Raw genomic sequence first — 20,576 nt, 5'->3', positions numbered from 1 at the left:
CCTGGGAGCAAAGATGCTGATGTCTATTTGCTTTAAGTTAGCAGGTATAGTAGAAGTAGTGCTGGTCTTAAGAGTCAGGAAGACTTACCTTTGAAGTCTAATAATGAGTTTATATATAACCCTGGCTGTCTACCTATACAATCAATTATCCTATTTTCTCATCCGTCAGATGGGGAGAACAGCAGTTTCTTTACAGATTATCAGGATCAAATGAGGTAATACTACTAAAGCATTACACAAATGTTAAAAATGATATAAATATTATTACTGGGCAGTCAATTAATCTCTCATTGCTCCAGACACTAAGACAGCTTGCAGAACAGGTGCTGAACCATACGGAGAGAGGGGACTTCCTGATCAAGAAGTCCCCTAGCCAGTGACATAACAGCTCCCTATTATTATTATTACAGAAGAATTCTTTTCAATAGTCAGGAATTCATGAATTGACTTGGAAATGTTCAACACGCATGTAACGTTTTAGGAACATCTCTACTGCACCAAGAACAACCTGTCCTTCCCTCCTGTTACTTCTACCTAGTCCATTCCAGATCCACATCCTTAAGGGTCAGTTGCTCACTGAACCACCACATAAATAAGATGAACTTCATCTAAAACTGAGTCTGAGAAGAGCTTTCTAGCCATCTGATGTATTTCTGATATAAAAGAACATTGCTTTAAGCTTACAAGTGTTCCCAGGTATTCCAACTGCTGGTTCCCACATTTAAATAACTAATCCAAGATGTTTCAGAGGTTGAACGGATAATCTAGTTCAACACCTTATTTTACAAATGAGAAAACATAAGCATAACTTAAAATAATGCAATATAGTTGGTTATCTTAACTACAAAAAAAGAGGAAATGATCTGTTCCCAATTCTTTACTATCCTGTTTCTCCTTTCTACTTAAGTCTAAGCATTTAAAAATAAAAGAAGGTGCTACATATATTCGCCTTTTAATCCTGTTTTCTAATATATAAATAATACCTTGTGGCGTTCCTCTTTTCAACCAGCTGTGTTGCAACTTTAGGAGACAACTGTACTTTCCCCAAACCTTGAATTACTTTAAATTATTCTAATAAGGTCTGCCTTAAACATAAAAAATAAAATTCAAACTCAAAGCACTCTTGTGTATTAAGGGTTTCTGTAAAACATATCATCTATATTTTCTATCTTTTAGCTGTCTAGATGTATCTCAAAATAGAAAATAAAGTTACAACTATTAAAGACCTCTCAAAATGCAAAAGTAATGCATTAAGAAATTACCTTCCAAGCTCACAATGCTGTGCTGATGACTATGTGCATAAATAACAGTATTTCTGACTCATAAAATAGCCATAAAGCCTCTCCATGATTAGTTACAATATTTTGTTTTGCAGGAGGAAAACCACAAATCCTTACAAACCACTGAATTTCACTCACAAATATATGTGTGATTCTTAGTTAAAAGGCATGTGAAACTAACAGATGAGATCAGTGCGTTATCATACGATTTATACAAGAGTTCAATATACACTTTACTGTTTTTCCGATTCCAAATCAAAATGTTGACTCCTCTTATTTGCATATGACATTTATTGAGAAAAAAAAGCATCATGGCCAACTTATTTTTACCAATAACATCAAATGGATGAAATACAAACTAAGAGAAATTAGAATTGTCTCTTCTCCACAAAACCAGATTTTAGATATGGTAGTGAACTTGTTTGCAAAATAAAGACTTTTAGACAAACCTTTTATATAAGTGCCTTACAAAGCTTTGATTCAAAAGGATAGGGATTAACAAATCCATGGGAAATGCCTTCGGAATCAAGTGTATCCAGTTTACCTTTAACTCTTTGTGTCACTCCTTTCTGATGGTTTAGCATATTGGAGATCGTCACACAATAAAATGCTAAATCATCACATTTTCTGCATGAGGACTAAAATGTACACTTGAAATGTTTTTGTAAGGTTTCTGTAGTACCCAACTTTTGACACCTCAAAACAATTTCCTTGTAAATTTTATAAAATTTAAAATGGAAGTAGAAATCATTATCTGAATGATGAAAAGACATCAATAAAGATCATAGATCATAATCCCTAGTAAAGTATTAATTTTACACTTGGGACAACTTAGTCATTTTGTTTAGCTTTATTCATAACGTTGGGAAACCTGACCCGAATGTTGGCAGATATTTAATGATTTTGATACCATATCTCTCTCCAGAATCTTAAGAGACTAGTGCTTCTGATGCTGTCTTAAAAGCTATAATCAAAATTAGGCTGAATAGTCCATTTAAAATAAGTTTGTTATTACCATAGTGTAGAAATGTACACTCTTACATTAAAGATTATGATTAAAGATCATGCCATTTCTCAAGAACTCGTAAGAGTTAAGAAAAACTATGCCATTCTTAATGATAGTTCCCAGATGTCAGCTCAAGCTACTCAGGAATAAAGAACCTTTTGCAGCTAGAACGCCCTGCCTACCCATGTCTAATTTACTGTTCTTCAATGCACAATGCAAGACCTGTTCTACTTGACTCTAATCACTGACATCTAAGGAGCATCTTTTCTTCTTTAAGACAGTCTGCACAATCTGATGGGAAATATGAATTATAATGCTGAAAATAAATCTCAAAAAAAAAATTTTGGGGTTTGCCTCAAAATCCAAATACTCTTGAATGACTTGGCTCATATAATTAAACAAAACTACAAGCAAAATTGAATAATCCCTATCTCTCATTTTAGATTACTGATGTCACATACTACCAAGTTTATAAAAAATATGCATGTGTATGACAAATACACACATATTATGTCGTGTATCATAACTGGTACATTAATATTGGTACATTAACATTGAAGGTATTAAATCTATTTTGCTCATATCCCTCCCGATAATGAATATTTTGTAACTTTTATCTTATAGGTGACATTTCTTCAAATTATTCACATGTAGTATTAAGTTCTTCTCAGTTAAGCTGATGGGAACCTAAAACTTTGGAAGCATTTTTAGGTTAAAAAAAAAAAAAAAAAAAAAAAAGACATCCTATTGTCTATATATCTCTCAATTTATAAGAATTCCAATTCTCTGACTATATAATTCTAATTTGTTTAAAACTTAAAATGAAGATAATAAGATTTAGAGAAAGTGATTTTTAAGGTTTCCTGGTACCAAATTCTAATACTCAAATTACTAAATACTTAAATATTCAAAATTGTTCTTATAAAATTTTATTTAAAACCACCTGAAAATAGAGGGGAAAAAAAACAAAGAAAAAAGTAGTGACAGCCTTCAATCATTAATGCTCTCCAATGATGAGTACATTAACACCAACACGAAAATGTTGAGGTGTAACATCAACCAAAACCAGATTAAAACAAAAAGTTATCCAAGAATCAAAATACCACTTCTCATCTTTTTGTAGTAGGACCTTCAAAGAATCTAAAATGTCATCTAAGCAACTTCTACATGCCATTCTTGAGCTTTTACTTATTTTTAAAGGGTTAATTCTAATGTTTAGTTCTGTTAAATTTTGTAAATTATAATAGAAGTTGGATTACAGCCAGCTTCTTTGCAGATGGCACTTAACACAGGACAACAATTAGCTGGTGGGAGGCATGGAGAAAGAGAGGAGAGTGGAAATTAGAATTAAAAAAAAAACCAGAAAAAACAAAAATGGGGTCAAAGAATCTGATACCATATGAACATGGTATAAAATTATATACATTATGTGCAATTTCATGCTCCTAAAAAAAAAAAATTTTGGAATGTCATATCACTTAAAATTCATAGCATACACAATGTTCACTAATGGTCAAAAAATGTATACCAGTTTAATTTCTTATAATTCCTGGTAAATGACATTTTAGGATTAAAAATATCATTGCAAACCACTGGATCAATGTTTTGGTCTCCAGAACTGCTATAACTTGCTGTAATTCACCGATTTTAATCCAAATAACTTTTTTGGAAACTATTTCAAACATGTGCTATACTTTTCTTTCAAAGCACCAGCTTATCTAGCAATGGAATCACTATTATAATTTCACTTTGTCCCAAGCCTTCCATGGGCCAACACTCACTTTTACCTCTCAATTTTTAAAGTGCATATCGAGTTGGTTGTTTTGGAGAACAGATACACAGCTTCAGTTTTTATTCAATTTCCAATTAGTAAACTATACCACCTTACCTCAACAACATACAAAGTCATTAGAAAATTATTTGCTTAAATTATCTGTTATTACCAATCTTGCTGTGCTGAATGCCCATTTGGTAAATATTAGAAAACCACAATTCGGGTATCTTAATTTATGCAAACAATATTATGACAGTCACTCACAGTTTTCGGGATAAGAAGTTTCACTTCACAGGTGAGGGGCTCAATTTAAAATAAAAAATAATCCACGATTCAGATTTACATAAGTTGTGCCTCTGCTTAAATAAATTAAAAATGTCTTCCTGTCTGTAAAATTATAAATATTTCTAATATAGTTTACAGAACATTAAAACTTTGATATATACTTTCTCTCCTAGTAAATACATATTGTGGTTATTACTGAAAAGGAAAAAAAAAAAAGCAGCCACCACAAGTCCATAGTTTCTAGGAAATTCCCCAAAACATGTTACAATTCCTTATATTAATAAATATTACTAAAAATGAAGGAAAAAAAAAAAAGAATTACTACAAAGAAAAATAGAGGCTCTACCATTTCTTGGATATTCTATCAAGAATGCCTTCATTCAGCCCAGTAACTACATCACCCCTGGACCCAGCATGTACAGTTCACCATATTTAAAAAAAAAAAAAAAAAAGTTGGTTGTCAGCAGCCAGGTCAAGAATCACTAAGCAAGTAGAAATGAAATTCTAAGCTCTGTAAGCAAAGGGAGACACCAAGTACCATTTCACAAAGAGAAAGAACTACACACTTCTCACCTAGAAGATGTCATTATGGTCAGGACTGGGAAGCTGTGACAGAGTAAAGCATTTACTAACCTCAATATTATAAATAATAATCCTACAGACTCCATCTATGTTTACTAGTATAAAGAAAGAGAAAAAAAACATGATTGCAAAATACTATACAAAGTGAAAGGCTAACATGGGCAACTAAGAATAAAAAATGAAAATGCATCTACTGAAACACAAAAAAAACATGATTTTTCAAATTAACTTGTAGTATTTCTCACATAGAAACAATAAGCAGTTTTAGTTCTCTGGCCAGTTAGATTGCTCATTCATAGAAGATATTTCCCTTAAGATTCTTTCCCCAAAATGTCTTCGGCATTGTGCTGACTCCCTCGGCATAAGGAAAGCTGGCAGAGGAGGTAAGGTGCTGATGTCACTGTGGTTTTCTTAGTTCTGGACAAAACTGTTTCCAAGAGTGTTCACTAAGGAGATTCCATCTAATTTATAATATTTCCAAATCTACATGTCGTAGTTCAGGATTTAGTTTCTAGAAAGAAAAAAAGAAAAAAAACCCACCATATTATTCATAATTAAAGAGAAAAGACTTTTGTTTTGAGTCTCATTGAGACTATGTCTCTAAAATACTGATTATAAATATCATATCCATGAGCCAAAGAACATTTTCAAGGGAAAAAAGATGCCTTTATGAGTGGATCATCTATGAACTTTTTAAAAAAAGTTAAATCAGTGGTTCCATCACTCTGGGTTCTTCTGTAAGACAGTCTTTGGCTCCCAACTTTGGCTTTATCACAGGAATTTTTATGAGGTTATTTGCCAGCCTCTCTGCTATCCATTCAAATAGTTTTTAAATGTAACTCTCTCAAAAAGTAGCCCAGTGGATAGTTCTCAGCTTGAAGTCAGGGGAAGTTCAAATTTGGTCTCAGACACTTACTAGCCAGAAGTCACTTCACCCAATTTTGCCTCAGTTTCTCATCTGGAAAATGAGCTAGAGAAGAAAATAGCAAACTGATATTTTTGCCAAGAAAACCCCAAATGGAGTCATGGAGATGACTTAACAACAACCATAAAGTGTTCTATACCTTTCAATTATCATCATCATCAAAGTGGAAGGGAAGCTGTTTTAAGATAAATTTAAAAACTTAAAGTGAAGAGGATCTGTGTGAAATGCAGCATATTCATACATGTGTATGAATTTACGTGTGTATGTATTCCCATGGGAAACAGGAATCTACTAAAAACATTCCTAGCATCTCATCTTTTCAGAGTAAGATTAAACTCAAAGCAGGAGCGGAGCCCCTTCTTTGAGCATTCTATGCTTCCAATCAAATATCTGGGTACCATGCTAACAAAAAGGATGAAAATTGGGGGTCATTTAGAAATCATTCTGAGTTTATTTCTGTAGGACAGGCAAGGAAAATCTGAATTAAAGTCTTGGCTCTGTGACCTCAGGCAAATTATGTAAGCTCTCATCACCTTTACAACATGCTAAGCTGCATTGGGTGCACCTGGGTAATCATATAACATAATCACAGATTCAGTCTCTATCCCTGTAAGTGCTATTTGCACATATGTCCACGTGAAGATGGATTCACCAATAAAAGGATATAATAAAAAGACTCAATTTGAAGAAGGCCTATTAATTTTTGTAGCCAATTAATCCTATTTTTAAGTGAACAAATTCCAACAGATTCAAACATATCCTCTCTTCTTGCTGGCAAAGTATCCAAGACAATTTGTTTCTAACCTTTCTTACACAGAGATGATCATACATCATACCACATTTTACCTACTAGGCCAGATCTGAATTCACTGCCAGACAATTCTGTTGGATTTATTTTATTAAGATCATCCACAGCTTGATTCTAATGGAAAAGAAAATTCAAGTAGGAACAGAAGTTGCAATTTAAATTAAAAAAAATACTATTACCAGAAGATATTAAGACATAAGGAAAAAAATTTGTGGATTTGAGAATAATTCCTGGGCACAGTCAGACCACATTCAGAGTAAGATAAGAATTTGTAATAATCAAGAAGAATAGGAATGATTTAGCCCTGACTTATTTAAACAAGTTATTGAAATAAAAAATGGGAAATGAACAATAGAAATTATATCAGTACTAGCTGTAATAAATTCAATCAGAAGTTAAACCAATGTAAATTAATTCCCCCAACAAAGAGATCAAAAATGCTTGAGGAAAAAACCTTAGTCAGCAAACATTTAGCTTACTTGTCAAGTGGAGAGAGATGGCTGCCAAAGGCCAAGTCAGTTTAAAATATTAAGTCATCTGTAAAATCTTACCAAGAAGGATGATGGATGATTATGAGTACTATCATCTGATAAAGCAGAAAGAAGCAATGAAGGGTATAAAGCCAGTCTACAGAAAGTGTAGCAAGAAATCTAACTAAGCAAAATCATACCAAGGGCATATAAGGGGGGAGGGGAAAGAAGAAAACAGAAGAAACATTGAGATTGTTTACAAAAGCTATGGACAACTGAGTCACTTGACCTTATCATCGCAATGCCTTAGATGCTTACAGAACAAGAAGAAATGGTACAAAAGGAGATAAAGACAGTAAAAACAACTGCACTGGATCAAGCAGAGTTATAGAAGTGATGTGTTACAACCATAAAGATTATGAAGGATGAACCTGAAGGCACTTACAAAAAATGAAAGTACCAAGAGTAGAAAAAATCTTGGACCTTACTAAGTTCCAAAGAACAGGAACAAAGAATGTCATCAGAAAATTAATTGTATGAATGAAGTGATTCAGACCATTTCCAATGGTCTTGTGATGAAGAGAGCCATCTGCACTCAGAGAGAGCACTGTGGGAACTAAGAATGGATCATAACATAGTATTTCCACTTTTTTATTGTTGTTTGCTGGAATTTTATTTTCTTTCTCATTTTTTTCCCCTTTTGATCTGATTTTTCTTATGCAACATAATTGTGGAAATATGTACAGAAGAAATGCACATGTTTAACATAATGGATTACTTGACATCTAGGGGAGGGGATGGATGGAAGGGAAGGAAAAAATGGAACACAAAGTTTTGCAAAGGTGAATGTTGAAAATTATACATATGTTTTGAAAATAAAAAGCTTTAATCAAACCATTAAAAAAAAAGAAGAAGAAAATTAATTGTAGTGCAGAAAGAAAAGACAGGGTAGACGGTATGACAGAAAAATGATGGGCAACCAGTGTGTCCCACTGGCACCCTCATGATATTGGGAGGAGGTGAAGAAAAGCTGCAGCTTACTGGGTAAATTGCCCATGGCAAACTTCAGAGAGCTTATCGATAAGAGTTGTATGTGATAAAAGCAGGCATGGATGAATGATAATCTACATTGCTGGAGATCACTCCCCATGACACCTCAGTGTTAAGAAACAAGAACCAGGTTATTCATATACTACTTTGCCCCTTTTAGCTTGGAATAAAATCCTTTTTAAAAACACTGGAATAGTAATCTACCATTCATGGGGAATATGTTCTCATAAAATATTAACTATAATTTTAAAACCATTTTGAAAGCTGTTTCTCATTACACCTATCCTCAAACTCAAGTTCATAAATGAGATCATTGGACCATATTTCAGAAAAATTAATCAGGTATTTCAATGATACTATGATGAATAAGTAGTAATGCTTTCCAAGTGAACAGAGACAAACTGTAAAATTAAAAACCATGTCAAGTGAAATAAAAGCAATATTAATGATGTTTTCAAAGTCAAATTTTACCCTTTCTAATATTTTACTAACATCGATCTAAAGATATTTTTACATTTCTCAAGTAAATATGAAAATATCATTCATTTGTAAAGAAAATTTTTATGATGGAACAGATAAAAAGACCAAATAACCTTTGAAGCCTACAAAGTCCTGTTCCATGTTTACAGAAGTAATAGGAGAGTAGTGGGAAAAGGTCAAAAGGTGAAAATAAAAACACAGATTTTAAAACATCTATAAAAGCTTTCATTTAACGATCGACATTCTAAATGAAAACTGTCCAGAGGCTTAAAAGTTGACACACTACTAGAAAAATTTAGCCATATCCATATTGACAGTCTATAAATAAGTCAGAAGATGTGAAGATGCAATGAAACAGAAGTGCTCTTGTGGAAAGGCAAATAAAAGACTTGCTGGAATTGGCTGATTGTGCCCAAAGGCAACAAGAAATAGGGAACACTTAATTACTTCACTCTACAGCACTCATGATAAATACAGGCAAAAAGATAATATGAAGTTATGAGATAAATAGGTTTGAATCACGTTATAGCATTCATGGACAAGTTAGAGATTTGGCTTCTCCTTTGTAAAATCAAGTCTTGGGGGATTAAGGATCAACTAAGCTAATAAACATAAAGCACATAATGAATGCCATCTATTATTATTGATGCTATGGGCGGAATGGAGGTGACACCATTTTTAAATTCTTGAGGATGAACTTTCAAGATATTTCAATAAAAAGTAAACACCACCAACAAAATGGGAAAATCACAGATGAATTTTTTTTTAAAGGAAATGATAAGACATCAACAAATACTGATCTATATTTCTACTTTTTCATTAGAATATAAGTTCCTCAGAATTGAGTGCAAGGGATCATGTTGTAAAAAATTACCCATGCATATGTACTGTCAAAAAAAAAAGTTATAATTATAAATTAATTTTAAAAATAAAGTAAAAAAAAAAAAATTAAAGGACATAAAGTTTAAAAAAAAAAAAAAAAAGAATATAAGTTCCTAACGCCTGAGGTACATAAATATAATGAAAAATGACTGTGCTGTAAGAAAAGACAAAAATGATCAATAAAGAGAAAGATCTATATTAGCGAATAAAAAGTGAAATAACTAGAACCAAGGAAACAATGATAACAAAGTTAAGTGAGAAAAAAAAAAAAAAAATCAAAAAAATTAAAAATAAATGGTACAAAATTATAAAGATCAAGCTTATCCTCAAAGAAAAGCTCTCCTTCCCCACTCCCACTCTAATTACTTCAAAGAAGTTGGGTTCAACAGGGGTGTCCATGGATGTGGAATATTGTATATGCTGTCAGGTTTTTTTAAGGTACTTTGATCACTTCTATTGAGTTTCAGTTGAATTGCTGTGTGAGATGAATGTCGAGGAAGATAGCACAACTGGACTGCAGAAGAGAGGTAAGGGGGAAGAGCCCTGAAGCAGGCAGATTTCCCAGGAAGAGGTGGGAAGGGACAAGTTGTGTCTCAGGCTGTGGTGTCAGAGATGAGAAGGGGGCCTTGGCCAAGACATAGGGGTCAAATGTGAGGAGTGAAGGATGAAGCCTGGTGGTGAGCCGGGAGGATGCGGCACCCCTTCACAGTAATAAAAGAGTTAGAAAGAAGAGAAGGTTTAGGCAGGAAAGATGATGAGTACAATTTTGGATACGTGCTGAGTTGAAGACATTCATCTGGGAAATGAGACTGGAAGCCAGGAGAGAGGTTAGCGCTGAATAAGTATATTGGACAATTATCAGCATAGAGATAATTCAATCTATGGTAGCTAATGAGATCACCAATGAAAGAATATCTTTCTGTAGGATATATTTATTGAAGGTATCCTTGATAAAATAAAAAACAACACCAGGAGGTTATAGCAAATTATTTTCTATATAAATGACTAACAAGTGTCAGGAATACAAGAAACCACTATATTTACTATATATTAATTACAAAAAAGGGAGGGGGCAAGTTAGGAAAAGAAAGCCTCTCTTCTGATAAGATACCCTCTGTACACTTTAAAGATCCTTTAACATTCTTTGATAGGAGCCACCAAAAAAGATAACTTTTTTCTGTCAGCCCATATACTGATATCAAGTAAGAGAGAAAACAGGTGTACCTTTCAGAGAACTTTGACCTATAAAGCACAGAGGGGAAAGTGCTGGATTTGGAGTCAGAACACTTCCATGTGACTCTGACTTAGGTCACAGTGGAGCCCAGGATCAGTCATGTTTACTCGGTTTACATCACTCGGTTTAGCTGTTAAATGTGGGTGTTGGCCCAGCTAAACCTCAAGCACTTGATCTGTGATCTCATCATTGTCAAAGACCACTTCTGTGGGTCATGGCCAACCCTGGCAGGGCAAGGTCCAATAGGAAATTCCTTATCAACGGCATCTTCTCAAGGGGCCTGTTCACAGATACCTTTGTAGCAATCTCATGAGGCAAATGAGCAGGCCCCTGCCCTGGACCACACTACCTGCTCCCAGCTGGACACAGAACTGAAGGGAGGGCGGCAAAGGGAGGCAGACATAACAGCTTGGGGAAGGTACAGAATGCATTTAAGGACCCTCGCTCCTCCCTGAAACTACTGCCACTTCATTTCCCATAAAGATTCTAAGCCTGCAAACCCAGGATCTCGGAAAATTCAAACCAGAGGTCACCCCAAAGGACAGACGGTATAGGATATAAGTCCTCAAGAGAGTAACAAAACTATCATTCAAAGGGATAAGGAGAGAGAAATGTTCCCAAAGCCTCAAGAATCGAGAAGAATGATATCAGCACCCTGCCCAGACATGTTGTAAAGGATTTATGGAAGAACTTTTACAAAAATGACCTAAGAGAAAGTGGAAAGAATGGACCACAATCTGCAGATGTCTCAGAAGCATCACAGGATTTAGAGATGGAAGACCCTTGAGAAATCACCTCATCCAAGCCTCTCATTTAACAGATGAATATATTGAGACGCAAAGAGGAAGTCTTTTGTCCACAGTGATACAGCTAATTAAATGGTGGTTAGGACTGGAATGAACGTAGGTCTTTTTAATCCAAACTCAAGATTGCTAAGTATCTACTCTTAAATACATCTTACCTTCAGCTCCTTCTCAAGTCGGTCTACTTCAGCTCCTAGAGTATCAATAATATTTTCACCATGCTTAAGCATAAAGATTTCTAATTCTTCAGGAGTCTTTACTTCCTGAATTTCCTGCAAAAGAAAATTATAGGAAAGAAGACTAGGGGGATATACTTTGAAAAGGTACACTTGTAAGGAGAGAAGGGAAAGCTACCAAAAATGCATGATTCTTTCTTAAACAACATATCTATACATATGTCACATCAAAAAAAAAAAAAAAAAAAAAAAAAAAATCAAATTATAATTATAAGATCTTCCCACAACAAATAAGCCTACCCAAGGAAACGCTTATTTCAAAAATTTACTCTCACAAAATACACTAGAAAAACGCTAAAACCAGTTTGCTAAAATAAATGATTTTTAATTAAAAAATCGATCAGGATAAGGAAAATTAGGGAGTTTATAAAAACCAAGATATATACATACATATATATATATATATGTGTGTGTGTGTGTATGTATATATATATATATATATATATATATATGTGTGTGTATGTATATATATATATGTATATATATATATACATACATATATATATACATACACATATATATATACATATATATATATACATAACATATACATATATGTATGTATGTAAGCATGTATAATACATTAAATACTAAATAAATTCGAAATAATATAAATTTTTATTCTTGCTTAATTCTCAAGAATCTATTTCATCGAGAGCCATCTGCACCCAGAGAGAGGACTGTGGGGACTGAGTGTGGATCACAACATAGCATTCTCACTTCTTTTGTTGTTTGCTTGCATTCTGTTTTCTTTCTTATTTTTTTTCCTTTTTGATCCAATATTTCTTATGCAGCATAATTGTGGAATTACGTTTAGAAGAACTGTATACGTTTAACATATATTGAATTACCTGCTGTCTAGGGGAGGGGATGGAGGGAAGGGAAGGAGAAAAAATTTGGAAGACAAGGTTTTACAAAAGTGAATGTTGAAAATTATCTATGCATGTGTTTTGAAAATAAAAAGCTTTTTAAAAAATCTATTCATCTTTCAGCATATAATGTGTCCTTTTATTCTATAAAGCAGGGATCAACATCTGTTATATGTTTTAAACCAAGGCTCCGATCTGCTTTAATATATCAGGAAGAAGGATATACTTAATCTGCTCCATCTTCTAAGTAGGGCCAGCAAAAGCGAGAGCCAGTCAACAACTCTCCACTGGGCACAGTAATGAAAACTGGCCCGCTTATTATCCTGGCATGTGGCAAACAGACTTTTGCCACTTGCTTTAAAAAGGCAACTATCCCTTCCTTGTTCTTTCAACAATAGTCCTTTACTTTTTGTTTCTGTGATTACAAAATCCTCTGTATTCCATAGCACACAAAGGAAAATATGCTTTAAATTTTTAAAAAAAAGGAATAAAACTAAAACATAACTAGTCAATGAATCAAATTCTAGGTATCAATCTTATATTTTTAAAAAACAGACTACTTAGTGCTGGAAGCAGCTCTCTAAGATTATATACATTACAGAGAAGGTGTCAAGCTGCAATGACAGAATTTTCTCCTTCAGAAGCTTGTTCCATCAATGAAATGATACCTTTAGGTTCCATTTCTATCCTATCCCCACAAAGAGCCTTTCTTCTCTGGCTCTAGAGTCCATGAGTCTACTTGTACCATTTATGAGGAAAGGTAGTAGTCTGCCTTGTCTTTTTTCCTCTACTGTGCTCCAAGTTTTTTCTATAATTTCATTAGGATATCTTCACTACCAGCCCCAAGGATGCCGTGTTTTACCTAAATTGTAAGTGAACTGCCATCTATCAAATTTTTGTTTTAAGCTTAAGAATTGGAAGGATTTGAGATTCTAAAAGAAAGGAAAATTTTATTTCTAATTCTTAAAATATATTTGATCATAAGGAAAAAAAGTAGATATGTGAGAATTTTAAAGTAACTTACTTGCAACAACTGGTCAAAGTCCTGTTTTTCCAAATAAGACCGTGTAACAACTTTCCCATCAAAATCTACTTCAGCCTTAAATCTTACTTTACCCATTCCCAGGTCTGTGGCTTTAACATCATGAATTGCCCTAAAAGCAAGCAAACATATACACATACTTAGAAACATAAACTTTTAAAAGATAATTGGTTAATTATAAACCTAGAATTCTCTTTTCCCTGATGATGAGTCACTTGATGGGGATGATGGCACTCACTGATAAGTACCCTTTGACATTTTTTCATTTTCAAGTGCTCTGACTTTTTAAAAAATATATATTGTTTATTTAGTTTTGCATAGGTAGAGACTTAAAAGATTTGGTGATGATCTATCCAACTACTTGCACAGATCTTGCACATAACCCAGAATGAACTTGTTTAAGTGCATGGGGATTTTATCTTAAAAGTTGCTACACCTCCTCTTGCTGATGGGTCAGAGGCAGGATTTGAACCCATGTCTTTCCCAAGTCCCACTTTCTATCCAGGGCATCCACAAAGTGACATCTCTTTAAAATTTCATTTTCTTCTAGGTCACTTCCTTTCATATACACACTTGTACGCACGCGTGCTCGCGCGTACACACAAACACACACACATATTTTGACCCTGTCTATGTTTGTTAACAGAGGCCTAGGAGATCTTGCTCATTAGCACTGGAAAGTCTGAGAGGGAAAGAAGAGGAGTCTTTTGGAGGAAAACTTAATTAAGACAGTATTCCAGAACCAAGAGAATGTTGGATAGGGCTTGCAGACTACCTGTGAAGGACTCAACTTCTCTGAGCATTATACATATTCAGATGGACTAAGAAGAACCTAGGAAGGAGCTGCTCTCTACCTCCAGAGAAAGAAGTCTGCACAGTACGATCTGACAGAGAGAGCAACTATCTGTGTCACGTGATCTTCACTATGTGGTGGGGAGGGACAGAGAGTTTAGAACTTCAAAGGTTCAAAGTGAGTTTAATTTACTTTTTTTCAAATTTTATTTAATTTTACTTTTTTCAAAAATATATATTCCTTATATAGCATAACATTGAAGGTTTGTACAACCTACTTAACAGAAAAGCTAGATGACAATATATCTAAATAGTACTACTGGATTGGTCATGGGTATGATTTGCTTCTGAGAAAGTTATTGAACAGCAGAGCTCAAACTGTCTTATCTGTTTTTAAAAAATGGGGGGGTGGGGGGTGGATGCTACACTGACCAGATATCTAGGGTGAGAAAAAGAACGGATGATTTAATATTCATCACTGAACAAGTTATAAAGGGTCCTCAGAAAAGAAAATCTTACTTGAATTAAAAATTGTACATAAAATATTTCAATCATTTTTCATACAATACCCTAAAATAGTTTTTGCTCTTTTTAAAACAAATATCTATAAATAATATTAGCATATGTTCTAAAGTACCTTTTTAACCTCATATCCATATACATGCAGACTAAATTCAGATATAAAAGAACACAAAAATATACTTGTAACCACCTTTGAAGCATATATTCACTCCCTCTTTAAAATAAACTCATAAATCTTGATTCTTAGCCACAGATTATCAAATTTATCCTGTCTTTTAATTCAATAAGTTTACTAAATATTGATTTTTTTTCAATTTAGTTTTTTATAACTAGGTTTAAAAAAAAGACCAGAAAAATAAGGCAATTCTAACAGCTGAAATAGTGCCTATTATCATCTGTCTTGTGACATAAACAACAAGAAAAGCTGCATGACAGGGCCAGGTCTTCTTACTGAATTATATTCATTGATTTCACCACCTTAAAAACATGTGTGCTGAAGATCTACTTAGAAGTGCTTTCTCACTACACCATTACAAAGAGCCTCTCAACATTTTACACTGTAATTATTTGGATTTCCTGGAGGTACTATCATAGATTTTTTCATTTTGATTAAGTCATCAAGTCTAATATTGAATTTAACACAATACAACTCCCATCTACAAACCATTCTCAAACCATCTAAGTAATTGCATATACATCAAAGTTGGACAGACAGAATTCAGAACAGAAAGCAATTTATTTGTTATCACAAATTGAGATGCTTTATTTCCTTCAAAATTAACTTCACTTATAAAATTTTGAACTTTAGAACTTATGGTGGAATCCCTTTCCTAAAAGAAAGGCACATTCACGTTTCACAAACATTCTGCCCCATCAGAGGCTCTTTCCGTTGTCTATAGGCCAAGCTGACACCCGAAATCTCACACTGACTCAGTTCTGATCCCCACCTTCCTGGGCCATTCACTCCTTTGACCACAGGGCTGGAGGGTCAGGCAATAAGCTCATTCCAACTCTCCAAACTCAGGGCTTTCCAGGTCACTTCATTTTCCATTGGAAGCTACGCTTAGTTTGGATCCCATGAAACATCACGCCCTTGTTTCAGCTGCATGTAGACAGGGGCTGTTGGTCTGAGCCTGAGCATGAGGCCTGAAACAGTAGGCACCCAATGGATATTTACTGAATTGAATTAATTTTTAATGAGTAAAAATCTAAGATGTTTTGAGATGACCATAAATGTCAGTCTCCTAGACCACTTAACTATGCCACTCTGGAAATGTTTTTTTAACATTAAAATTTACTGTTGAATTTCAATGAAAAGGAAGTTGTATTTTCAAGCTCCCTTCTCTCCTCCTAATGAGTTCTTTTGAAAGACATTTTAAATATCTTTTCTCTCATGAACTTGACAGGCAACAGCAAATATGATCATTTCCATAAACAAAAAGAGAACTGCATACAAAATTATGAATATCTCCTTTAGGCACACTTAAGATTTTTTTAAGTATACAATAAATTTAACATGGTAACATGGTAAATTTATATTACTGTCCAATACTAACTTTCTTGTTAGTAGAAATTTTTCTGAACTTTCTACTTCTCTGTGTACTTTACAAATGTTTCAATAATGACTTTTTTCTTTCCTTTCTTTTTGGCTTATTATTACTCAATCCTAATTTTCTCCCCAAAATAATATTAATGATAAATATCCTCCCTTATAACAACAAAGCATAGTTAAGCAAAGAAAATATACATATAGTCAGTCTCACAAAATGCCTTAGTCTGCCCCTAGAGTCTATCATTTCTGTTAGGAGGGAGAAAGAATGATTCATCATTTGTTTTCTGGAGTTTTGAATTGGTCATTGTGTTGATTAAATTTCTTAAGTCTTCTAAGTTGTTTTGCTTTACAATGTTATCGAATAAATTCCTTACGTAAATTCAAACAAGTCTTCTGAATTCATCACTTTCAACGTTTCATTTCATGCAATAATTCCATCACATTCATGTCATATATTTTTACCCAATCATTTCCCAAATTATGGACACCTCACTTTATTTCCAGTTCTTTTCCACATCAAAGAGTACCACTACAAATAATTTTGTATCTGAGTCTTTTTCCTTTCTTAGCTATCTTTGGAATAATAAGCCTTGTATTAGAATCACTAAGTCAAAGGGACCCTTAAAGTCAAATAGTCTCAGAATGGTCAGACCAATTCATAACTAAACCAAGAGAGCAGATTGTCACGTGGCCTTTCCAACAATTGAGAATCTCCCCTTTTTTGTTATTTTTGTCCATTTGCTGAGTGTCAGATAAAAGCACAGGGTTGTTGTGCTTTGCATTTCTCTTCTTATTAGTGATATGGATCCTTTTTTCATAGTTATCAGTTTTTTTATTCTTTTGAGAACTGTTGATTTATATTTTTTGACTCCTTACCTAATGGGGAACAACTTTTGGTTTTATATATTTGTTAGCTGTTTGCTTATCTTGTTTACAAACCTTTATCAGAAAAATATGATGAAAACTTTTCCCCAATCAATTGCAACCCTATTATCCCAAATGTATTCATTTTGTTTGTGCAAATATTTTTATTCTCATGTAATACTTGTTTTGTTAAGAGTTCAGCCCTTACCCAAAGCTGTAAAAGGAATATGATTTACTTCTCTGTTTTTTATGGTATGATTTTTAATATTCATGTCACATACCCATTTTGACATCATGGTATGTATTTTATTGTGGAATATAATATAAGATGTTGTTCTTTGCATAATTTCTGCCAGAAATTTTCTAGTTTTTCCAGTAGTTCTTATCATGAAGAGAATTCTTTCCTAGGTTTAATTTTTTTTTTTTTTTTGGTATATCAAACACTGATTTCTGATTCTTCCTCTGTGCCATAATTTTCTGTCGAACTTTTTACCATCTTCGCCTTTAAATTAAAGTCATACTATCTTGCTTTGGAGAATCTTATAAATTTGTCAATTCCAAGAAATCTTTATCTCTAAATCTTCCATAATAAATGCTGGTGTATGTGCTATAATTCCTTTTTTAAAACTTATGAAAATTGTTATTGTCACATGCTGCTTTTACAATAGTTACTTTCCCTTAACCATACTTTTTGCCAAATGGAATCTTTCCTCAGAATGCAGAAAAACATTTAAGTCAGTTAACATAGCAATCCACCTACTAACATAGAGCTTATTCCACATCCGAAGTACCCACTTATCCACCAAAAGAAGTTTGCTGATCAGGTTCTCCAGGACCTAAGACCTGAGAGACCTGAGCTCACCTGCTTTTTGGTGTCAGCATCATTATCTACACTGGACTGCTCTACTTTCTCCACTCTGAGTCACTTCACATTCATATTTTTTCTTTAGCCATTTCCCAATCAATAGACACCCCCTTTTTCTCCCCTGCTGCTACATATGCTTTATTTTAAATACTGCTGTCTGGAAATGGTATATCCCACCAGTAGTAGGATCACTGGATAAAAGGTATGAATAATTTAGTAACATTTTTTGCACATTTTCAAATTGTTTTCTTGAACAGCTGAACCAATTTACAGCCAACAATGTATTACTGACTAAGCTGCCATTACAGAAATAATGCTACTTGTTTGTTTACATTTTTGCTCTACTCAACCTATGCCATGGAAGACAAGAGGAACAAGTGTTCCACAAAATGATGTTATTTGTTACCTTTGCATACATGATGAAATCAATCTGACAACTCTTGTTTCCTAAAGAGAACCTGTGAGCCAATCTTTCATATATGTACAATTATCTTACATTGTCAGATTTCATTTACAAATGATACAGATCACTTCTAGAAACAATATATCAATTAAATGATCAGTGGACAAGTCATCTCATTTAACAATCAATAAATATTTAATGCATCAATAATAAAATTAATGTTCATATGTGATTCCAATCACCCACTGGCACCATTCACACTACCCTGCCAAGATCACTACAAAGGCATAGGTGGTCATACAAAACTCAGGACCATTTCTTGTTTGTTTGTTTGACTACTTCATGGGCTGCCATGTCCAAGAATACATCATTTAGTGACCAACCAATAGATAATAAACTCCTCAGCATTTAGCTACCAAACACATTCTACTATTGGGACAAGACCTGAAACCTTTTCAGCCCCCAAAAAATCTTTTAGAATTCAAGTTCTATTTACACGCTCTTCACAATGAGGTATGGCAACAGGATTTCTGTGGAGATTTTTTTTTTTTTATGTTTGGATCAAAATTTAAATTGTTTAAAATGTTAAAATGGAATGGAGTCAGATGTTTTGCTAGCTTCTATCATTATACCACCTAAAAACTTCTTCATTTAAAAAATGCAGAATCAGAAAAATCAGGATTCTTAAAAGACTAAAAAATTATCTATCACAGTCAACTGATTTCAAACAAGGTTGTACCTAAACTGTTTCAGAAAATTTTATTAAAAGCTCTAAGTAATGAGGTTCTATAATCTCCCTTGAAAATGTAATAATTAGTGGTTCAAAATATAGATTTATATATATATATATATATATATATATATATATATATATATATATATTTTTTTTTTTTTTTTTCCCCATTTTTTACTTTGTTTAAAAATATAAAATTTACTGGACCTAGTAAAAAAAAATTCTTACCTTACTGCTGGGTCATTTTCCAATAGTTCAGTTAGTCGCTGTACCTGATCAGGTTGGATTGATCGCCCTAAAAGTGCTTCTGTGTTTGTGTAGATGAGAAACATTGATACTGCTCCCAATAAGGTTCCCACACCTAAAGAACCCAGGCTGTCAAAGAGTGGATTGCCTAAATAAAATGTACTTGAAGTTAGCAAATTTAGTTTTTATCACTTTATATAGACAAATTTCCTCTATGCGTTACTGGAGTGTAAGGGACAAAAGACCAAACAAGTTACAAAATGCCTTAGTAAGTTCTATAAAACCACTTTCCTCATATCTCTGGGATGATATAAATGTTGGTGCTCCCATTTCACAAAGAAAAGTGAGGATCAAAGAGCTTAAGTTGTGTGTCTAGTAAACACCAGAACCCAAGTCTTCTAACTGGATTTTTCCACTATTACACAGCTGCTATAGGAAATTGTGTGACATTAAGTTAATTTCTGATTAAGTGATTATTGATAACTAAACTGTTTTAATGAAATTCACTAAAAGTTATAATTTCATTATAAATGGGGCTCCTATAACTCCAAAAATTTTGCAAAAATGAATTATAAGAATGCATCATTTTCAGCCTATTTCTTGCATCATGGCTTTAAAACTTTCAGGTAAAATAACAAGAAAATTAACAATAGTAAGAAGGTGAAAAATTTCTTTGAATATTTGTCAGCAACATAGCTTTTTCTTCCTTTGCAGTCTAACAAAATTATCATGAGAAAATCCAGAAATTTGAGAAGATGACTACTTTTACAATTTATGGATTTTTGGTAATATTTAAAAAAAAACCAAAAACCAATAAAGACATTTTTCTTTGTTAAAACAAATTTTTTTGTGGCTGGAAAAATCAGTGAGGTT

The 20,576-nt window shown here is 33.4% G+C and overlaps 1 protein-coding gene across 1 annotated transcript in view; it reads right to left on the bottom strand.

The window, feature by feature from the left end:
- Nucleotides 1-3,199: 3,199 nt before the first annotated feature.
- The window catches only part of SLC30A9 (solute carrier family 30 member 9), a 66,556-nt gene continuing 49,179 nt past the window's right edge, over nt 3,200-20,576 (bottom strand). Inside the window, 4 exon segments of the mRNA XM_074274514.1 lie at nt 3,200-5,438; nt 11,738-11,851; nt 13,709-13,838; nt 19,686-19,851. Coding sequence (XP_074130615.1) covers nt 5,394-5,438; nt 11,738-11,851; nt 13,709-13,838; nt 19,686-19,851 — 455 coding nt within the window. The 3' untranslated portion in view covers nt 3,200-5,393.

This window comes from Sminthopsis crassicaudata, chromosome 6 (assembly GCF_048593235.1).
Source record: "Sminthopsis crassicaudata isolate SCR6 chromosome 6, ASM4859323v1, whole genome shotgun sequence".
Taxonomy (NCBI): Eukaryota; Metazoa; Chordata; class Mammalia; order Dasyuromorphia; family Dasyuridae; genus Sminthopsis; species Sminthopsis crassicaudata.
Note: the sequence above shows the minus strand (reverse complement) of the source record. Positions and strands in the feature narration are given on the sequence as shown.